The 23,277-nt window shown below is 37.4% G+C and overlaps 1 protein-coding gene and 1 long non-coding RNA gene across 8 annotated transcripts in view; one reads left to right on the top strand and one right to left on the bottom strand.

Moving 5' to 3' along the window:
• LOC147833062 (uncharacterized) overlaps positions 1-23,277 on the bottom strand; it is a 173,899-nt gene that overhangs the window by 63,999 nt on the left and 86,623 nt on the right. For 2 of the 4 annotated variants that reach the window (XR_015513333.1, XR_015513335.1), the window contains one exon: positions 844-2,205. The exons of the other annotated variants lie outside the window; for them this stretch is intronic. This is a non-coding gene — a long non-coding RNA (uncharacterized LOC147833062). Of the gene's footprint in view, positions 1-843; positions 2,206-23,277 lie in introns of those variants that run through there. 4 annotated transcript variants of the gene reach the window in all.
• Positions 1-23,277, top strand: part of sorcs3b (sortilin related VPS10 domain containing receptor 3b) — a 109,638-nt gene that overhangs the window by 56,561 nt on the left and 29,800 nt on the right. For 2 of the 4 annotated variants that reach the window (XM_087290337.1, XM_087290336.1), the window contains 7 exons: positions 1,657-1,775; positions 8,829-8,918; positions 9,003-9,182; positions 11,674-11,820; positions 12,821-12,923; positions 15,647-15,723; positions 15,791-15,882. In XM_087290337.1, the coding sequence (XP_087146463.1) occupies positions 1,659-1,775; positions 8,829-8,918; positions 9,003-9,182; positions 11,674-11,820; positions 12,821-12,923; positions 15,647-15,723; positions 15,791-15,882 (806 nt within the window). In that variant the 5' untranslated portion in view covers positions 1,657-1,658. Of the gene's footprint in view, positions 1-1,656; positions 1,776-8,828; positions 8,919-9,002; positions 9,183-11,673; positions 11,821-12,820; positions 14,033-14,171; positions 15,534-15,646; positions 15,724-15,790; positions 15,883-23,277 lie in introns of those variants that run through there. The other 2 variants (XR_015513313.1, XR_015513314.1) reach the window with 2 other exon arrangements.

Genomic DNA, 23,277 nt, shown 5'->3' with positions numbered 1-23,277 from the left:
AATATTAATTGTTTTTCCACTGCACCATGACTTTATATTCTATACTGTACATTATTTCTGTTAAGTGACAAGAATATTGTCTAAGTAAAGTCAAACCTTACTCTCCTAATAAAATAATTAAATAAACAAAACATGATCATAATTTATTTTGGTAAAATATACACAATCTAGAGCCCTTTGCCTTTCATATAAGACACTTCTGATACAAAATGATCAACTAGAAGTCAAGTTTTTATTTGTTGTTCCTAAAACTTGGATAGGCAACAAGACTCTTGTTAGCAGGTGTAGAATAAGATCATACAGAATATGTGCTTTATGAGTACAAATAAGCAGCCAATATCTCAATAACCTAGCAACTATGTAATACTGAGAATTGGTCCTTGCGTTACCAAATGTATTCATTTAGGTTGATTGGGATGATTCTGTAGTGCAATGAATCATGTATAAAATGTAATAAACAAATTACAAGCATAAATAAATGCAAAACTGCAAAGATAAAAGTGAAATAAACCATGCATGCTTTATCGTTTGGTATATGTAAATGTAAAAATTACACTGCAATGTGAACTCGGCATTGCAGATCTACAGTTGAAGTCAGAATTATTAGCCCCCCTGAATTATCAGGCTCCCTGTTTATTTTTTACCCGATTTCTGTTTAACGGAGAGAAGTTTTTTTTTTTTTAACACATTTCTAATCATAATAGTTTCAATAACTCATCTCTAAAACTGATTTATTTCATCTTTGCCATGATGACAGTAATTTGACTAGATATTTTTCAAGATACTTCTATACAGCTAAAATTACATCTAAATGCTTAACTAGGATAATTAGGTTAACTAGGCAGGATAGGGTAATTAGGCAAGGTATTGTAAAACGATGGATTATTCTGTAGACTTTCAAAAAAATATTGCTTAAAAGGGCTAATAATTTTGATCTAAAAATTCTGACTTCAACTGTATGTGCGGATGTGCACACATTGCGATATAGATGCTGAAACAACATATGCACAACATATAAACAACCTTACACGTAATGCATATCATGAACATGAAAGGAATATAATGAACTATTCAGTGAAGTGATTTTGAACACGTTAAAATTCTTTTCCAACATTGTAAACAATAGTTCACAAAAAACTAAATCCAGTTTTAATTAACATAATGACAATGCTAGTTCAATCCTTTAAGGAAAATCTCCCTCTCCAAACACAGAAAAACTAAAAACAATAGCTTTATCCCATTTCTAAAAGACTTTTTATCTCCTCCCGCTCTTTATTAGAGAAAAGTCCACAGATAAAACAGGTATAAATCCTAATCTGTTGTTTATGTCTCGGCCTCTTATTTTCTTCTCCTCCTTGCTCTCTCTCTACATCTTTCTCTGTGCTTTTCCTCCCACCCCCTCTTTTCTTTCTCTTCTGAGTGAGGATGGATGGCCAGTAGAGAGACTGATAATGGAGAGCACTGATTAATTTGGCTAGACATAGAGATGTGTGGGAAGTTTGTGTGTATGCTCTAGATTGTGTTTGTTGTGTGGGTGTGTGTGTGCCAGTGAGAGTGAGAGATATTGATCATCTGTTTTTTGTTTGGTGTAGATCAAGGCGTTCCTGTGCACAAGCGTATCCTGCGTTGATAAATCTATGTGTGTGTGTCTCACAGAAATGCAGTATATTACCTGCCGAGCACAAAAGTGTTCAGAGGAGGGTAGGCAGTATCCATTCATTGGCCGAATTGACACCAACTCACTTGTGGTGCAGGACCAATACATCTTCTTACAGGTACAGATATGTGTATGTGTGTGTGTGTGTGTGTGTGTGTGTGTGTGTTTTATGAAGTACATAAGCGTGTGTGATTTGGGCTGGGAGAAACCAAATGTGTGTGATGGTAATCTCTGCCTGACTCTTTTTATAGCTCTCCTTTTATCTCTGTCAGTGGCGTGTAAGTGAGTGATAACCATTGAAACCAGCCTCTCCATCTTTAAAAAGCGGTTCAGGGGAGGACAGGATGGGGTTTTGAGCGAGAATCCCAAAACCCGGACCCTCCTATGCCAATAAAAGCCGACTTTCTTTTGACTTTTGTGGTTTGAAGCCGTTGGATTTGAGTTGACAGAGAATAATGAGGTTATCGATTCAAAAAGCGGAGGAACAAGAGACTGTCTGACACCCCACATCTCTTGCAGGAAAAACACAGTGTTGCTCCATCCTCACCCTGTAAAAGTGGACACACACAAACACACACACACATTTACACACTCTGGACATCTAAGCTCTATTGACACTGGATCAATCGGAGCATTAGAGCCTTAATGCTCTATAGTTACAGCCTAATAGCTACAATCTACTTGATAAGAGTGTTGACAACATGTGCTTTTCTGTACGCTTCAGATTTGGGCAACATTTAGTACATTTACACACACACTAAACGTTCAATATCAGTCTGACCAAAACAACACTTTGTTATCAAAGAGCGTTTTATTTTTGTTAAGTCAGACTAATACGATAGTAAAATCATAAAAACAAGCAATGGTTGCTTATTTAGCATCAGCATTTTTTCTTTAAAGGGCACCTATGGCGATAAATCTGTTTGGACAGACATGTGTGTAAGTTTAGTGTATAGACCGTCATTTTGGGGTGATATAAACACACACAGTCCTTTTTTTTTTCAATTTAACAACATAAAAACGGTGGACCAATTGGAGCGGTTTTCAGACTGACTGCAACTTTACGTAGGAGAGCGGTCCCCCCGCCCACCAATATTGATTGACAGCCTCGCGTCACGATCATATCCTCAGTTTCTTGTTGCACGTCCACCATTTTCAGCATGTGAGTCAAAGCCATATCACTAAAGAAACATGCATGCTCTATTTTTTGATGAAAAGCTCATTGGGCTCAACACAAGATCAATATTCTCCACATTATTGCTGTAATCGGAATTATTGCTTGTACCTTTTGTGTGGTGTGGCGCTGTGCATTTCGAAGTTCTGTGCGTGGGTTTCTGTCTGGGTGCATGCGGCGGAGCTTCGGGTCAGCGGCTTGGTGGCCGTGGCGCCGTTGTGTTTGCCCTGGTGGAAGCTTGTGTTTGGAGTTCTGGAATGCGTGGCGCGACGATTCAGGACACTTCATGTTTCTGCCGCGTCACTGAGTGTCTGGTGTGCCGTGTCATGGCGCATTCGGTGCCTTAGTCAAAGTTAATTCAGTGTCTGTGGTTATTAGTCTCAGAGAACACGCTCGGAACTTGTACACCAAGACTATACAAAGACACAAATTATTTTGTACTCTCTGCTTTGTCTGTGTTCGAGTCATACATGTATGGCTGAATGCTCATCCTAGCTTAGCTTAGCTTCTCTCTCTCTCTCTGTCAGCCTGTCTGTTGCAAACACAGAGCGTGGGAGCCCCTTGTTATGTTGGGCAGGAAGCCGAAACTGTGAAGCAACATGCCCTTAAAACAGCAAACTGTGTAAATGCCCCCAACATGACACTTTTTAACACATTATAATAAAAACATCTGAACTGTGTGTTGAACTGAACCTAAACTGGCACACTCAGAAGAACCATAATATTAATATTAAATCATAAAAAAGGGGTAAACTATGTGCCCTTTAATGTAATAACATATATAATAGTACCATTTCAGATGTACACACTGGCAACTAGTGCGTGTTTGTGTCTTTGTGAAATAGATGAAGGGTTGAAGGTATTATCTAGTGAAACAGAAAGCATTTATTATTAAAAAAAACAAAAAAAAAACATATTTAGTTATTTATTTACTCGACCAAAATGTTTTTTTCCTTGTTCAACTTCCTATATCATGCTATTTTAGCACACTGCCTGACTGTATACATGAGGTAATTTGCTTTCACATACTCATTGCTACAGGTTCGGTGTGTTTTTTCCACACAAAAGGGTTTTATGTGTCCCCAATATGCAGAGAGTGATTAGATAAGAAGATATAAACTGCATATTCTTGATTACGTGTGAAGTAGTGGACGTGTGTGTCACAGCACATAGTATACCTTGTATTTTAATGCTGGATCGATTAAAATAGTTATCAATGTGGCCAGACGGAATCCCCAGACATTGTTTTGTTATTTCTTTGCAGAATTTAGCTAAATAAATCTGTGAATTTATGCGGAATGATTTTGGGAGTATCAATTAAATTCTTTATTTCTGTAGCACTCTTGCAATGTAGATTGCGTCAAAGCAGCTCAACATAAAAGTTCTAGTAAATTAAAACTTTCTCAGTCCAGTTTTCAGTGTTTAAGTTCAGTTTACAGTAGGTCGGATTAAATTTAGTTTAGTTAGAATTAAATTTCACTGCTTAAAGTCCAAATTAAATATTCATCAAAGGTAGCAACACCAAAGCTACATAAATACAAATTTATTAAATTAAAAAGACTGACACAAAGCGTGTAACGTTTCGAGCCATACGGCTCTTCATCAGACAGTGTTCATCACAATCAGGTGCTCCTTTTTGTACTGTTCCGAAACTTTTTACAAAAAGGAGCACCTGATTTTTGATCAAACCGCGTGGCTTGAAACGTTACACGCTTTATGTCAGTATTTTTAATTTAATAAATTTGTATTTTTGGAGCTTTGGTGTTTCCGCCTTTGATAAATGTTTAATTAGCATCTTTTGCATTTTTTTGGGCTGAGCACCCAGTTAAGAGGGATATGCGTCCTTTTGTACAGTTTTTCACTGCTTAAAGTCCAAACAATGAAGAGCAAATCCATCGATGTGCAGCTCCACAAGACCCAAACCAAGCGAGCCAGTAGTGACAGTGGCAAGGAACGAACTTTACCAATTAATAAAAGTAAAGAAAAAAAACCTTGAGAGAAACCAGGCTCAATTGGACACAACTATTTCTCCTCTGGCTAAGTTGCAGTCTAGGCACCTAGTATCATAGTATCATAACTAAAAAATTTGCATTTGAAATAAAAAATAATACATGTTTAACTTTAACATTTAAAATCTGTGCACACAGATCGGCAATTAATCAATCATCAAGTAATCATTTGCATCCCTTGTATTGAGTATACCTCATTTGGTAATATTATACACAGTAGACTTACCTGACACAAAGAACAAACAAACTGCACAAAGTCAGTTCTTATTTAAGAAAGAAACAATTGACAGAATTACAATACACAAGGCACAGATACAAACTGTATCTACATGCTCAATTTGGGTGCTGTTGCAATGGCAGATAAACAGCAGAAGGGTATATTAGGCTGCTGGCACTTGCAGATCAATACACTGTTTCCAATGTTTCAAACTGTTTTTCCCCCAAATGGTTTGACATTTTGCCAATCATATGCACAGAGACTTACAGTGAGACTGACTTACTGAATTTACTTCTCTGCAGTATATTTTAAATACATATTTTTAGTACTATCAAGCATATCATAAGGTGCGTCCCAAATCGCACACTTATGCACTATTCTACGCCATTTTGTAGTATAAATAGTGTAAGTAATGCAGTCACACTGAAAACTCAAAAAAAATAATAAGTGCACTTTAAATAACCAGATAATGCACTTATATTTAACCAGTAAAAGGAAGTGTGGAATGATGGACACTTCACGCACACAACAACCACTGCTTTGCTCACGTATTGGAAGGGGCGGAGCTATCGGGCCCACATGCTGGATTACTGTATTTATTTTGTATTGTGAAAGCAAAATTCTCCTACGAGAGTGATTATACCGCTTCCCGATGGTGAATGCAGTTATACTCATGGCAGTTGTTATTTGGTAGTTTGGTCATTTATTTAATAATTTGGCAACCATGAAATGTCATTAGAGAAATGGTTTGAATTTCCGCTTAGTAAAACTACATACATATACTTTGCTGTTGAGTGTGTAAGTGCATAGTGCATAAGTGTATATAGTCTGCCACTTGGGACGCAACTATACTTTTTTTTTTTGGTACTGACCACATATTTTACAAGTTATTAAATGTGTCTAACACTCAGGATCTGTTAGCCGATGCAGTGGTGGCAATTAGTGTAGCTAAGCATTGTGTAACCTTTAACCCCAACTACTGTTCCCCTTTCAAAATGATCCAAGACATTTTTAAAAAGAAACCAACATAATTAAAAAGAAGATTGGTCAGAGGAGAAATGGTCGTGCTCAACTGAGCCAGATTTCTCTCTAGGTTTTTTTTTTTCACTTTTGTCAATTGGTTAAGTTTGTTCTTTGCCACTGACTTGATTGGTTTGGGACATGTGGAGGTGCGCATCGAGCGAGTTCCACTTCAATGTTTCAGTAGGGAAAATTAAACTACACTGAATGGAATTAACAGTAAATTTTCCATCTCAAATGGCACCCTGGACGAACCACCTCATATACCCCCCTCAATTCTCCTACAAATAGTTGCAGGGTTACATCTAGTTATGAAAAAAGAAACTTCTAAAAATGTTTGTTGTTTTAACCCAATTTTGGGTAAAGTAGGGGCAAAATCACAATTGGGATTATTAAAAATATTTTTATTCAATATAAATACCATTTTTCTAAATAAATTACAAAAAACAATCCTAAATGTAACAGGAAAACCATGTAAATAATAAACTGGTGTGATATGCTAAGATCACTTAAGAAACATTTAGCATAAATATTATGACAATTCTATAAAACACAAAAAATATATGTTTTATAGAATTATCTGTTCATCTTAGACCCGACTCAAGGCCGAGAATTGTTATTAATTGTTACTAATTGTTATTATTCTTATTAAGTCTTACCTCCCTGACTCAATATCCCTCCTTTCTGCTTCATAACAATGCTTAGTCAAAATTCGATCATCATCATATCATATACACTTATTCTGGAATCACCACTCTAAATTAATATATTGATTTTTACCGGGGCATGTTTTATTTATTTATTTTTTTTCCTCAGCAAGATGCCACCCTAGGCAATCCCATATTGCCCATGCCTAAAACCACTGCTAAGAATTAAACTGAACTTGACTCTGAAAACTGCACTGACACAGATTCAATTTACTTGAACTTCTATGTTAATCTGCTTTGTCACAATCTACATTGTAAAAGCTCTAGAGAAATAAAGATGGATTAATAACATGTGTATCAGCCAGACCTGCTGTGTTAACAAACTTGTGCATTATTTTGCCACTCACTCTGGAGTTTTTGTTTTTTGTCAGTGACTAATGTCCAATGTAAATTTACTTTGCCAAAATATTAGTTTATTTTAGTGGTTCCCAAACTTTTTGCTGTGTGCACCCCTTTCTAATATTTGACACTTGTCCTGCAACCCTTTCTCCACTAAACTCCACATTTTTACTACAATAACTAAATACACATATTTTGTGTGTACGTGATTAAAATAAAAATAATAAAATGAGTGAATTTAATATATTAGCTTTTACGAATTTGATAATTTTCACAGCGCCATTAAGTGCAGATAAAAGTTAATCTGGCATGTTTTACATCGCTAGAGCTTCTTGGTGGATGCTGTAGTGTACCCAGGAAACCCATGGTGCAACTTTTCAGATGAAGGCTACTGCTGCTTTTTGCCTCCTATTTACTTCTTCTGCAATTTCTCCAATCTTCCATGAAAAAAAAAAAAACGTACAGGCTCGTCTTGTAAGTGGCCGTGTCTTATTTGTAAGTGCCGGACCATAAATGAGGGCTTAACACTGCTATTAACTAAAACCTCACCACAGACTACAGATTGCACATTTGGATTTTTCGGCATCTCCAATCCATGTAAACCTGAAACCAATGAAACTCTTGCTATATTGGCATTTCTTACTTGACATTTTCTCACTCTCTAGCTTAGGCCTAATTCTCTTCATTAGTACATCTCTGCTGGATTTCTCTGTTTCCGCCTGAGCCCCTTCAACTCGTTCGCTATCCTCCAAGTCTATATATTCAAGGCTGCTGCACGTCTCCATAGAAGAGGCTGATGTAGATGGTTTATCCCTACTGTCACTTGACTTCTTTAAAGTGCCAGTTTTTAACCAGGTGTCCATTCGGATGAATATAGTCAATGGAAAAAAAATCTTAATGTACTATAAGTTAGTGCCTAATGTGAAAGGGTGGGGCTTTTGTGACGCAGACGTGAAACCGTGAGATGAGTATGCATAGGTTGTAAATAACAATTTGTAATGTGATTTTTTTCTCTCTCAGTGAATTTCTTTTCTCTCAAAAATATGACATGTGGAGTTTACCCAAGATAAATGCATGAAAATAATAAAAGAAAAGTTTCTGCCATTACAAACATTCTCTCACGCACCCCTGGTGGTCAGACTGCGCACCCCAGTTTGGGACCGCTGGTTTAGTTGATAATTAGAAGACAGCTCTTGTAACTTCTCTAACATATTTTTTATGTTGCATTATATTTGTTATTATATCTAAAATCTGTTTCACTACATGTGTCAATTCTTTTATTACTAGTGTAAAAACAGACGATAATGTCTTCACTGTCAACACAAACACACTGGTTTAAATTTGACAGAAAACTGCAGTTTCTGCGAGAACAGGTTTACAGTTGTGTGCCAACATAAATCTAGTGACATGTCATAATATTCTGCAGAAATGTAAAAAATTGTATAAATGCCAGACACTGCTTTCCCAAACACTTGCAGTACATGTAGAAACAGTTTGCTGAATTCTTGTGAAGCAAGCACGCCTGAAATGCTGAAAACACCAAATCAGGAGCAATAGGACGTGTCTTCGATGATAGACAGGCAAACATTAGTCCTGACTGGGGTGAAGTGCTGATCTGTTGTAAGTACTTGTAAGTGCTTTCTCTGACGGTTTCGTGTGTGTGTGTGTGTGTGTGTGTGTGTGTGTGTCTGCTTTTGTGTCTCAGCTAACTACAGCAGGAAGAACTACATACTTTGTGTCCTATCAACGAGGGCCCTTTAGGACCATACAGCTCCCTAAATACTGTCTGCCCAAAGTAAGATACATGACGCAGCAGGAGCTGTCACAAAAAGGTTGTCAGATGAGATGTATGTGGCTCTAACAGCTGTTCTCCATACAGGACATGCACATTGTCAGTACAGATGAGGGCCAAGTGTTGGCAGCCGTGCAGGAGTGGAACGAAAATGACACCTACAGTCTGTACATCTCTGACACACCTGGTGTCTACTTCACCCGCTCGCTCCCAAACCTCAGAACATCCCGCGGCCTCGCAGGAAACCTCATCGTAGATGTCTACAAGGTCTGCCATTTTCACTGCATAGCCTGATTTAAGCTTAAGGATAGGAGCACCATCGATTCGTTCTGTGCAATTAGGAAAACTTTGATAATTAGCATGGCTTTCTCCAGAAATACGTGAAAAGTAGAACAGGGTATAGTGCAATGCAGCATAAAACAGCTGTGTTTGAAGTTCTACCATTAAACATTATGAATACAAAGAGAAGAAGAAAAATCTGATAATGAGAGCAACCGAAAATATCCAGAAACTGAGGTGTAAGCAGAAATGCAAAGAGAAATGAATGTTTCTGCAATAATATACAACCTGATATCTTCTCGTCCTTACAACCAAACAACACAAACTAGTATCTGTAACACTAGTTATCTGTAATACACACACAGACAAGGATGATATATTTGAAATATTTGTTTAAAAGTGCTGTATGTACGTTTTTGACTCTTCTAAAGTATAAAAATATCATAATACGTTTGCAGATATTTAAGAAACATGCCAAGTGAACATTCTTGTTTATCTGAAAAACAACCAACACAGGCTGATTCTGAAAACGCAGTCCCGAGGATGTTTCTGGAGATCGCAAATTATGTAACACCGAGGCGGTATAACGCTGCTCCTTTTGGCTGATTCAAAAAACGTAGTCCCGAGGATGTTTCTGGAGACCGCAAATTACTTAGCACGGACGTACCTATGGCTGCATTTAATTTTTTTAAGTGAACACTACAAGGCGGTATGACGCCATTCCTTTCGGCGCTTACCAGCTGACTGCTTACCTCCATGTGGAGGGCTTTTCCACCGCAACCAGTTTGTCCAGTTAGCTCGTCGTGTACGTCAGCGGATTTGAGGTGCAGAGAGAAGTTGACCAAGATGACGACGATGACCGGGATCGAGTTCCGGGAACAGCGGTTCCAGAAATAAGATAAGACAAAAACAGAATCCAAAAACTAAAAAGAACGAGTGAACAACAGGGTGAGAATGTGGTAAATCTGAAAACATGGTAAAAATCAGACGAGGGCTTTTCTTTTTCTGGATGGCTTTTGTAAACCGTAGGTTGGGTTTAGGGAAGTAAGCGGGCAGGCAGGTCAATCTTTAAAATTGGTTATGTTTAGGAAAGGAGGAGGGTGGGTCTGTCGATTGGCCAGTCGCCCAATCAATCATTCAGTCATTCAGTCGGTCGACAGTGGCCTCTAATGGGTTTACGCGAGAACAGCACAGGCGTGAACGGCACTTGCGAGAGACATTTGAGATGCAAAAAAGTGCACAGAGCACCCTCTTGCATTTTCGTGAAAACAAATACTGCAAAAATACATACCTCCCGGGACGTATTTTGCGGGCTCCAGAAACGTCCACAGGACTACGTTTTTAGAATGAGCCTGTGTTGGAAACAATGCTGAAGTCAGATATTCTGCTTTGAAAATGCCTGTTATGTGCCAGAACACCTGTCATTGTTTTGGTTCTTTTAACCCAACTTAAGCCAATTTAGCGTATTTTTTTTTCAGCTCCCTGGGTTGCTTTAGAGGAAAACCCCGTATTTCATTCATTCATTCAGAAAGGCTCTCAAAGCATGCACCAGTGACCGAAATGCGACCTCCAAGCCGAATTCAAAATAAGACGCAGATTCAGAGCTCCACATGAGGTTATAAATTAGCAAATAATATAAATATTACGAACGTAAACATTAGACGAGCAAACTACATTGTAACCTCATATGCACTCACTCACAAAATGGTAAGATGTATAACAGCACTATTCCATTGGCAGCCCACGGGTCGAACTAGGCCCTCGAGGCAATTTGCTCCAATAGTGTGACGAAGACATCAAAAATAAATTTAGTTTAGTCGAAAAACTGCCACAACAGTTATGAAGAGATGTGCGTCTGTTTAATACAGCACGAGCTGTAGTTGAAGGCTACACAGAGCGAGTGTCACCAGACATTAAGCGAGTGATGCGAGCAGCCGAAAACATTTCGGTCTTTAACAGTCTTTAGTAAGTAATTTACTAACATGTTCATGATCTATTACTAATGTATTAGGTATAGTTATAAATCATAAAAAACAGTTAACAAGTCAATTTTAACTTGTTAACTAACAGCTTATAAATTATCTGTTGGCTATCTATAAGGCACAGTTATAAATAATTAACAAACTATTAACTTTTAAGTCAGTTATAACTCATTAACTAACAGTTTATTAATGATCTTATAACTAGTTATAATGGATATTTATTCTAAAGTGTTACCAATAATTCTCTTCTATCTTCCCAATAGTAATCCAGAATAATCCCCATAATCTTCCAAAATAATTCCAATCAGTCAAATTAAATGAATTGTTTACAAATAGAGCTATTCAAGAAATCTGGTGAAATTGCATTCACATCGCAAAATAAATTGTAGCAAAACAAAGTATTGAATGTCAATTTATTCCAATGTCATGCAGCTTTAATTTGTACATTATTAAAAATCCAAATATTTTGGTTCAGATCATTGTTTCCTGTTCTGTAGGTTTCCGGCATAAGTGGGATGATAATAGCCAATAAGAAAGAAGATGCACAGATGAGAACATATATCACCTACAACAAAGGCCAGACATGGAGTTTACTACAGCCTCCAGCCAAAGACACTACAGGACATGACGTCAACTGCAACCTGGTGAGACCATTTTAGACCAGTCATGAAGACACTGCCAAAAAGTCATAAATAACCAACATAATAATTATAATAAAATAACGTTGATACTAATACAGTAACATACCTACTTTTATTAAAAATAGCAAGCCCATCATACACAACCACTATATCCATTACATTATAGTCTCTCTCACACACACACACTTGACTAGTGTGATGAAAACAAGACATTACAGTATTGACACAGTTTCCCCTTTCACACGTTTTACAGTGAAGCTCTGCAGAGAGGATTTCCTAACACAATAGCTCTGAATTCAGTGCTTTCTGATGGTTTGATTAAGACATACTACCTGCTCTGTATCTTTGTAATGACTTTCACTGATGTTTTACACTGTTCTGGAAGATTGGTGATTTCAATTAAGACACACATTGAACAACTTGAGTTCATTTATCGGTAAATCTCGGAAAATCTTAATTACTTTTTTCCCCGCTGCACCAAAAGACAGTGGCTTCCGTGTTTGCACATGTGTTGTGATTCTTTAGAAAGACAAGATGAAAGTTTTTTTTCCCCCTCAGTCCTTGTGGTTTGGGTATTTTGGGACTTATTACTAACTTTAAACAACCGCTGGTACAAGAATTCAAAAGCTTGTTGCCTTGTGAAAACAAGTTTACCGCTTGCTTGCATACGTAATTAGTTTTGAATCACTAGGTGGTTGATTGCGTTTGTTTAACTGCACTGATTTTTGACATGGTGACTTGATGCTGAATTCTAATTGGGGTAATTACATTATGAGTTTTTGAAGCTCTGAAATCGACTATTTGACTTTTGTTGGTTTTCAGAAAAAGAACTGGGTCACGCTAATTGTAAGGGATACTAAAAATATGGACAGAATCCGAAACGGATTAATTTGCACAGCTTTTGAAAGCAGATGCTACAGTCTATTGATGCAGGGGAGATTATGGAGATCAATGTAAATGCATTGAAATATGAGTTAATACTGTGTAATGTTCTGATTTCCAGCCGTCGTGCTCCCTGCACCTTCACCTGCAGATGTCTGAAAACCCCTATACACCTGACACTATCTCCACCAAACAATCCGCTCCAGGGATTATAGTGGCCACAGGTGTGTGTAACTGTGCCACTTTCTTTATTTGTTTTTATGCCTCTGGCATCTCGAGCGCGTTCCCTCAGGAGTCTCTGATAAATTACAGTGTAAACGTGCATGCTTTTAAATGCAGATGGAATTTTGGTAGCCACATCATGGCTTTCAAGTTGCTACATCCTTCTGCTTTTCAACCGCAGAGTTTGGCACGATTGGAGGAAAAACTCATTTCACACTGTTCTTTTGCTTGTCAGACTCATTATAAAGTTATCTTCAAAACTCAAGCTCAAATAGCTTCCTGCGTGAGTCTAGATAGATGCACGCTCAAAAAGTTAGCCATGCAGAGCACGCAGAAAATATGACCGGTGTCTTCCACATTCATAATTGCCTGTCATGTCCGACAGCTGTTCCGCAATCACTTTCCCATGCTCAGAGTGTATAAATATGGGATTTGAAAAAATATGTTTTTTTTGTCACTGCAGGCAGCTTTACCAAACATTCTCCATCAGGTGTCATGATGATTGTGGTTTTGAGGGCACTCAAACCCATCTGACATTAACCCCAGCAGACAATGTTTACCAGGAATTCATAGGGGAAATCATATAAAATACAGTATGTATTTACAAGTATACTGATGTGCATTGGCAAAATGTAACACAGTCGGGTTAATCTAAATGACTAATCTCAGACTAGGGGCTTTCAAATAGTGTCCAGAAAAAGAGTGTATTTACATAACATGTATTTTTATCACTTAAGATATTAATAAAATACATAATGATTTTTTACAAAATTTATTTAAGACTGTTTAGAAATTATGAGATTGCTAGTTATTATTCTGTCAGTTTTGTACAAAACAAAAATTTTTTAAGAGAAAGAAACTATGCATATGCTTAAAAAATAGGGTTTCTCTCATACATGCTGTAATGTATTATGTGGGTGTCATGGTGGCGCAGTGGGAAGCACGATCGCATCACAGTAAGAAGGCTGCTGGTTGTCATTTCTGTTTGGAGTTTGCATGTTCTCCCTGTGTCTACATGGGGGTTTCTTCGGTTTTCCCCACTGTCCAAAAACATGTGTCGTAGGTGAATTGAATAGACTAAATTGGCCGTAGAGCACAGGTGTCAAACTCAGTTCCAAAAGGGCCGCAGCTCTGCACAGTTTAGTTCCAACCCTAATTAAACACACCTGATCAAACTAATTGAGTCCTTCAGGCTTGTTTGAAACCTACAGGTAAGTGTGTTGGAGCAGGGTTGGAACTAAACTGTGCAGGGCTTCGGCCCTCCAGGAATTGAGTTTGACACCCCTGCCGTAGAGTATCAGTGTGTGTAAACAATTGTGTTGGGTGTTTCCCAGTACTGAGTTGCAGCTGGAAGGGCATCCAAAGCGTAAAACATATGGAATAGTTGCTGATTCATTCTGCTGTGGCGACCTCTAAAATAGAGACTAATGAATGAATGAACTTTTTTTGTTGTTGTTAGAGTCTTCGCATTAAGGAGTTTGAAAACCTCTGCTTTAGCTGTAACCGACAAGTATGGCTCATCTAACATCACTTTAAAAAAAAAAAAAAAAAAACATGTCTATTAACAATTATAATTTACTAGTTTTGCCTTTTAATTCTATATAGGTCTTTAAAGTATAATAGGGATAATTTACCCACAATTAACATTCTGTCATCATTTACTTACCATTGAGTGGTTATAAACCTTATAAGTTTCTTTCTTTTGTTGAACACGAAAGAAGATATTATGAAGAAAGCTTTAAACCTGTAACAATTGACATCCATAGTAAGAAAAACAAATACTATGGAAGTCAATGGTTACACATTTTCAGCTTCTTTCAGAATATATATTTTTGTGTTCAACAGAATTAAGAAACCCGTAAGTTTTGAACAAGTAAAGGGTGAGTAAATAATAAAAGAATGTTCAGTTTTGGGTAAACATCTCTTTGATTCTGTAAATGTTCTTGTTTGTATGTTCAAAATTACCCAAATTCATTTAATACATCTGACTTTCTCAGAGACCTCTGACTTCTGCTCTCTTCTATTTTGTTTTCATTTTTCTTTTAGCGTTAGAATTTCTGTTATAATCTAATGAACTGATTTAAATCATCTCATCCAATCTTCTAATATACAGTTGAAGTCAGAATTATTAGTCCCCTTGAATTATTACCCCCCTGTTTATTTTTTCCCCAATTTCTGTTTAAAGGAAAGAAGGTTTTTTAAACACATTTCTAAAAATAATAGTTTTAATAACTCATTTCTAACAACTGATTTATTTTGTCTTTGCCATGATGACAGTAAATAATATTTTCCTAGATATTTTTCAAGACCCTTCTATACAGCTTAAAGTGACATTTAAAGGCTTAACTAGATTAAGTAGATTAATTAGACAGGTTAGGGTAATTAGGCAGGTTATTGTATACTGATGGTTTGTTCTGTAGAATATCAAAAAAAATACATAATAATAAAAAATAAAATATTAATTTTGACCTTAAAATGTTTTTTAAAAATTGAAAACAGCTTTTATTCTAGCCGAAATAAAACAAAAAAGACTTTCTCCAGAAGAAAAAAAACATTATCAGACATACTGTGAAAATTTTCTTGCTCTGTTAAAAATTATTTGGGAATTATTTAAAAAAGAAAAAAAAAAAAGGGGGGGGGGGGCTATTAATTCTGACCTCAACTGTACTGTATACAGGTATCTAACAATGTATGGTTAATAATAATCCAAGATTTTTCCTCCCAGGTAACATTGGACCTGAGCTTTCCTTCTCTAATACAGCTATGTTTATCTCCTCTGATGCCGGAAACACATGGAGACAGGTAAAGCCCTCACCTGCTTGAGTGCTTACTGTATTGCATTTATACTCACTGTAAACACTGTCTTTAGATTTTTGAAGAAGAGCACAGCGTCTGGTTTTTGGACCATGGAGGGGCTTTATTAGCTGTTACACAGTCTGCTGTACCCACACGCTATTTATGGTAAGACGTTTCATACACATTTTTTTCATACAAACACATATTTGGAAGACAATATTTTACACTGTGTGAACTTAAATTGTTGGTGCAAAATGACTAGTCTGGATAGAAAAGAAAATTAACTTACAAATTAGGGCTGTCAATTTAGCGCATTAATTATATCAAAGAGTTACAGGGGAAAAATTATGTTTAAATTTTTAATGGATTTAATTAATTCAAGATACTGAGGCATTTTTGAAGTATTTCCTCACATTTGTAACATTTGATAGATTTAAGCAATATCACACAAGGGCTGTTTTATCCTGAATAGCACAAGTGCAAATGTGACATTGATTCTGTACAACAGTAAATAAGTTTACATTGAGTTATAATTTTTACACAATATTGTTTGTGTGTGTGTGTGTGTGTGTGTGTGTGTGTGTGTGTGTGTGTGTGTGTGTGTGTGTGTGTGTGTGTGTGTGTGTATATATATATATATATATAAATATATATATATATATATATATATATATATATATATATATATATATATATATATATATATATATATATATCAAATGAGGGGCGGCATAGTGGCTCAGTGGTTAGCACGGTCATCTCATTTCTGTGTGGAGTTTGCATGTTCTCCCCGTGCTGAGTTTCCTCAGGGTGCTCCGGTTTCCCCCGCAGTTCAACACATTCATTAAATTAATTAATGAACCTACGAATCAACACCTTGTGTGAATGAGCTTTGTTTGGTAGCTTGTTTCAAAGTTAAAATAAAGCAGAAAATTTCAATTTTGTGTCTTAAATGTAACTTGTCAAATATGAACCGCTTGTTTATATAAAATCAGGGTCATATTTGAAATTGTACTGACACAATTTACTTGTTACATCCTGCTGCAATGTTACTTAAATGTACATCACAATCAATTTAGCAGCTCAACAGTTTATCTAAGTATGTTTTCCTCTGAGAGTTTTTGTTTGCTATATGTATTGATTCAGGCCCATTGCCAGGGAGGGTTTGGGTGGCATGAAAGACCCACCCCTGACTGATAAAGGTCCAGACCAAGCAGGATTCTATGTTGGCTGTTGGTACAGAGTTTGGGATGTAAAATTTGGCACAGCATGACTTCCCGCTCTAAAATCACATCATGCCAAATTCGGCATCCCAAACTTTGACTCAGGAAAGCTAAATTTGCTGGTCAGTTTGTTGTCCTAATAAATGACACTAGGCTATAGTTTTTAATTTAAAACTTTACAGATTCCTTTTTTTTCCCCCTAATGATATATGATGTATTACATTTGTATTTTAGGCAAGGCAAGTTTATTTATTTCATATTATTTTATTCTAAATCTTTGGGAAATGTTTTTGGTACATCAAAAAGTATGGTTGTAATGACCACCTAACAAGCTAATTCAGCAAAAAAAAAAATGCTTAAAATGTCACTAAAATGCTGCATTTAAATCTCATAATGAAATAAAAATTAAGCGAATAACAGGAAAAAGGTCAATTTTTTGAGAAAAAAAAACAACCCTTTTACCAGGCTGGCTACGGGCCTGTGATTTGCACACAAGCTTCAGTTGTGTCTCAGACAAGTGAATCTCACTCTCTGCAAAGCTCTAAAAAATAATACGTACTTTTAACCCTACTGAATTATTAGCCCCCCTGTATTTTTACCCCCAATTTCTGTTTAAACAGAGAGAAGAATTTTTCAACACATATTTAAACATAATACTTTTAGTAACTAATTTAGGCAAGTCATTGTATAACAGCGGTTTGTTCTGTGGAATATGAAAAACAATATTGCTTAGGGGGGCTAATAATATTGACCTTTGAATGGTTTTTATAATATTAAAAATGACTTTTGTTCTAGCTGAAATAAAACAAATAAGACCTTCTCCAGAAGAAAAATATATTATAGGAAATACTGTGAAAAATTTCTAGCTCTGTTAAACATTATTTGGGAAATGTGTGAAAAAAAAAAAGGATCACAGGAGGGCTAACAGTATATGATAGAGAACACTAGAGAGTTCATTACAGTTCATCTCTAACTTTTTGGGATTTTTATTTTTTATTCAGACTACATTTTTGAAGTTCCCACATGCTTTAACATCAGCTTTGATTTGAGGACTGGCAGATAGAAACAGCAGGCAATAGGTCTTATCATATCAAACATTTGGAATCCTTTCAGCAGAAAGTGCCTGTCATGGCTTTGTAGTGCAGGTGCCAGTGTTTGTCAGGGCTTTTATGCTCATGTTGGGAGGGTTAAGGTTTGAAACAGAGGTGGGATTCGGTGGGCTTCCGTTCACATGTTGTTCCTGCCACGTCACACATGCGGCTTTGATGTGCTAAGCTCTGAAACGTTGTCAGGATCAATTAGACTGCAGCGGATAATTTGTATCCTCCTGTGGGTTGCTGATGCTAGAGCAGGAGTGTGATGTGTGTGTGTGCGGGTGTTCAGCCATCAGATCGCATGAGTTTGACCCATATCTTCAGTGACAAAAACTCATTCCTTTCTTCATGAAAAAAGGACATAAAAAGATTGTTAGAAACAATAGAATGTAGAGAACCGTAAGCTCGTGAAAGCTTATAAGTGGATGTTCAAGAGACATTATTGAAAGCACTTTAACATGATCTTTCAAAAACAATTTGGGCCTAAAGAAAAATGGAAAACAGTTGCTGCTTGTGGATACTGTGGTGTTAGATTTTTTTCCAGCATTTTTTATGAAGTGAAGTTTATTCATAAACTAATTTCGAGAGGATCACGTGCTTAGGATTTATCACGGCCGGTCTCGCATTTGCTAATCACTATCTTCCAATGATATGAGCCCTAAGCTACTATAAATAGCCACAGTTTTCAGTTCACTTTATCTTCGTTTGGAATAAACCCCCCTCTTCCCCTATTCTCCTCCTTTACCTGTGATTGGGCAGCACGGCGGCCCAGTGGTTAGCACTGTGAGCCCCACAGCAAGAACACTGCCAGCTCTGGTTCCACAGGACCGGTGGGTGCTTCTGTGAGGAGTTTGTATGTTCTCCCCGTGTCTGCGTTGGTTTTCCCCGGGTTCTCCGGTTTCCTCCCACCATCCAAAGACATTCAACATACATAATAATCAAGCTTTGTTTAACCCCTTGTGTTCCCTTAGCTACCGCAGCAGGGGAGTTCTGAGATCCACCGAGCTCAGGCTCCCCTCTTGCTCTGCCAACGGGAGGAAGCCCCGGGCTCGAGGAGTGCTTGAGCTCGGGACTCTCTCCCGGGACAGCATGCCAAACAACCTTTTAGAAATCCTCAGCTAAGTGTGAACTCTTGAATAGAAATTTAAAAAGGCCCACATTTATCACACCTTTCATCAATTTAATCTTGATACGTTCAGATTTTTATGTCTAATTTAATGATTGTACAAACTGTGCTAAATTATTTAAAGCAATATTTCTACTTTGGCCAATAAATATGCCAGGACAATGCTTTTTTTCTTTTATAGGGATGCTATGCAGACTGGGGTAGTTCCAAATGCAACTTTGTTTTGAGAATGTTCAGACAGTCAGGGGTCAAAAACCAGCTTAAACAGTATAGTAGACAATCCAAAAGCGTAATCCAAAAACAGGTGAGACGTTCAGGGCACGCGCAGTGTTTGCGTGCGTGCTGCGTAAGTGTGTGCGTGCATGTCCAAATCACTATCAGCTGTGGCAGGTGTGATTGGTGCTTTTGGGATATGTAGTTCAGTAGGAAGTGATTTCCAATGGAGAAAACAGCTGATGATTACAACAAACTAAAGGAAGAAATCTCCAGCTGAGCACGAACATTCTTGTCCAGGAAAATGTCATTTAATAACACAATTACAAAAGTACCAATTCTCACTATTAACTAATGGCTTGTTCACTTTATTCTTCACAAAGACTCCCAGTTTCATTTACGTCTATTCGTTTTTAGAAGTAAATAAAAGCTTGTTGTGCTGCTTGATGTTGCAGACTTATGTTTTTTTATTATATAATTTTACATGGTCTGTACAGTCATGCAAACACTTGTTTGTAAAGCAAGTAGTTTGACTGTTTTCTGCGGTTTATTATTATTATTATGCGGTTCATCTCTCTCATAGACGACTGAATCGAAAGTTCGCAAAACGATCACAAAAATGAGCGTACTTCTGCATTGAAGAACAAGGTCAATTTCTGCCTATTATCAAGATATTGGTGCAATGGGTAGCACAATCGCCTCACAGCAAGAAGGTCGCTGGTTTGAGCCCAGGCTGGCTCAGTTGGCATTTCTGTGTAGAGTTTGCATGTTGTTCACTTGGGTTTCCTCCAGGTACTCCGGTTTCCCCCACAAGTCCAAAAACATGTGGTATATAAATGAGCAATATCACACGAGCCATATCGCAGCAATTTTGCACTGCTACGAGTGTGATATTGCGTTTATACAACAGTTTGATGGCATAATTGTGTATATAAAAACAAAATCAAACATGGAGAGTCTCAAAAACCGCTTTGTATGAGGAACTACTTTCTTCCGGATTCAAATCATAAGCTGACAGTTAAACAGTTGAGTGTGCATCTTTTAAAATTTAGATCTGTAGTGTCTGCTTTTTACTGGTTGTATGTGGGCGGAGTAATACACAAAGGGTAAAGAGACTGTAGGAGTTCTGATATTGCAGAATATCGCACGGCTATTAGCCAATCAGATTTGAGAACCAGGCAAATCTCGAAAAATGTAAAACTGCTCTTAACAGTCTTTCATTTATTTTGTTTTTGGCTTAGTCCTTTTATTAATACAGGGTCACAGGTTTATTAATACAGGGGATGCCCTTACAGCCGCAACCCAACACTGGGAGACATCCATACACACTCGTTCACACACATACACTACAGCCAAAACTTATTCACTTATTTAGTTATAAACTAATTTCGAGAAGATCACGTGATTATGGTTGAACACGGCTGGTTCTGCATTAACTATGTATGATCCACCAATCAGACGATTTCTAACCCACTATAAAAAGCCAGGGTTTTTTCACTACAGTCATCTTCGATTTGAAGAATCCCCCCTTCCACCCCTACTCCTCCACCTTTCCCTTCATAGGGCAGCACGGTGGCCCAGTGGTTAGCACTGTTGCCTCACAGCAAGAACGTCACTGGTTCTAGTCCTTTGAAAGGCTGGCTGTCTGTTCTGTGCAAAGTTTGCATGTTCCTCCCGTGCTCACGTGGGTTTCCCCTGGGTTCTCGGGTTTCCTCCCACTTTCCAAAAACATGCAGTACAAGTGAATTGATTAATCTAAGTTTAGCACTACAGTCAAACTCTCATCCAGCAGCATATCTCTTCACAGCATTCATTTTAGTCATCAGCTTTTGTCAAAAAGGACCTTTTGAGCTCAGGGCTTTCTCCCGGGACAGCATGCCAAACTTGCTTATAATCAATCATCAGCTAAGTGTGAACTATTGAAACGTATAGCGCATGTGAAACCGGAGCACCCAGAGAAAACCCACGCCAACACGGGGAGAACATGCAAACTTCACACAGAAATGCAACTGGCCCAGCCGGGGCTCGACCCAGCGACCTTTTTGCTGTGAGGCGATCGTGGTACTTACTGTGCCACCATGACACCTGCTCCTAACATTCAACTCAAAAAATGTAATTTGTTCTTTGTTCAAATTACTTATGTAACATGAGGTGAAACAACACAATTCTTGAGGTTTTTTTTGAACAATTTAATTGTTCAATCCACTTAAATTTGTTAAAGCTAATAAGTTAACTTAAGTCTTTCATGCTGTCCCAAAACAAATCGATTGTGTGCAACTCAGCATTTTTACAGTGTAGATCAAAACACAAAACAATAACTCAAAATATTGGCAAGATAACAACAAATGCAAATGAAGGTCAGCAAAAGAATATTCTAAAGAACATTCAATCATTCGTTTTCTTTCGGTTTAGTTTCTGATTTATCAGAGGTCGCCATAGCGGTATGAACCATCAACTACAAGCATATGTTTTATGCAGCAGATGCCCTTCCATCAGCAGCAGCCCAGTACTGTGAAACCCCCATGCACTCTCACATTGACACGCACACTCATACAATACGACCAATTTAGTTTATTCAATTCACCTATAGCGCATGTCTTTAAACAGTGTGGGAAACTGGAGCACCCGGAGGCAACCCACATGAACACAGGAAACATGCAAACTCCACACAAAAATGCCAACTGGCCCAGCCAGGACTCAAACCAGCGACCTTCTTGCTGTGAGGCGACAGTGCTTACCACTGAGCCACCGTGTCACCAATCTAAAGAGCGAAATTATGAAAATTAATTGGGGCAACATTTCGAGGAATTCTGTTGGTTTTCGTAGTTTCAAGAAGAGGATTTCTTAGTATTCGAGACTCAAAAGGTTTCATAAAATATGTAGTTACTTTTTTTTAAACTGAAAAGTATCTTAATGACTCCAAACTTCTGAACAAGGCAGTGTGTAAAGTCTATAAATGATAGATGTTTTTTTGCTATTAAAAGCAAACCCAGTTGATTTATGTATAATTCTGTAGAATCAGCTAGTGAAAGTACAGTATAAGAACAAATGGCAAACTGTGCTTTAAATCCAATAAAGGTCCTGAAGAACACAAGTTGACTTTGAAAATACGACTATGAAAATAAGTTCAGCTTAAACATTCAACACTCATGTCAATATGCAACAATAACCGGCTGTTTCCATCTCATGTTGTGAAATTAAATTTTATGAAAAAAGTCAGAAATTTGGCATAATACATGATAAGAATCTTTACTGTTAAGTGAGTTAAAGAAAACTAAACTGTAAATATCACACAGACAAACAGAAGTTGTTTCAATAGGAGAAGCCATGTTACAGCTGATATGTTAGCTTGTGTTTGTAAGTCTAATGTTTGATTACACAGTCTAGTAAGATTCTAGGAGATAATTATATCAAATTATTTTGATGATAGACTTTGACTCACAAAATAACATGAAGTAATTAATCCACTTGTTAAACAATCACATCATCTGTTAAAGCAAAGTCATCTGCTTCGAATGTTATCACTGGATTGAATAGGTGTTATCAGTGGTTATCAGCTGATAGATATGGGTCAGTATAGAGGCCTTCTGCACCTACTGGTAGGCTTAGAATACAATATTCTGGGAAGATAGAAGAACACATTTTCTGTCCCAGCAGACCTGAGATCTTTCTCATCTCATCTTACTCATAAACTCCTGTAAATGGTGGACATCATATATAAACCATATATACAAGCTGCGATGACGGCCCTTTCCGTCCTCTTCCGCCTCAAAATCTATTTAAAGTTGGGAGAACTTTTTTTTCGCAGAGCTAAAAGCACGACAATTTCTTCTATCGTGGCTAGTGTGGGACAGATGCTAAAGCCCGCCCTCCTAAATGTGCGACTTCGTAAATTCTATGGCAA

The sequence above is a fragment of the Danio rerio genome, chromosome 17, assembly GCF_052040795.2.
Source record: "Danio rerio strain M-AB ecotype USA chromosome 17, GRCz13ab, whole genome shotgun sequence".
NCBI lineage: Eukaryota > Metazoa > Chordata > Actinopteri > Cypriniformes > Danionidae > Danio > Danio rerio.
Note: the sequence above shows the minus strand (reverse complement) of the source record. Positions and strands in the feature narration are given on the sequence as shown.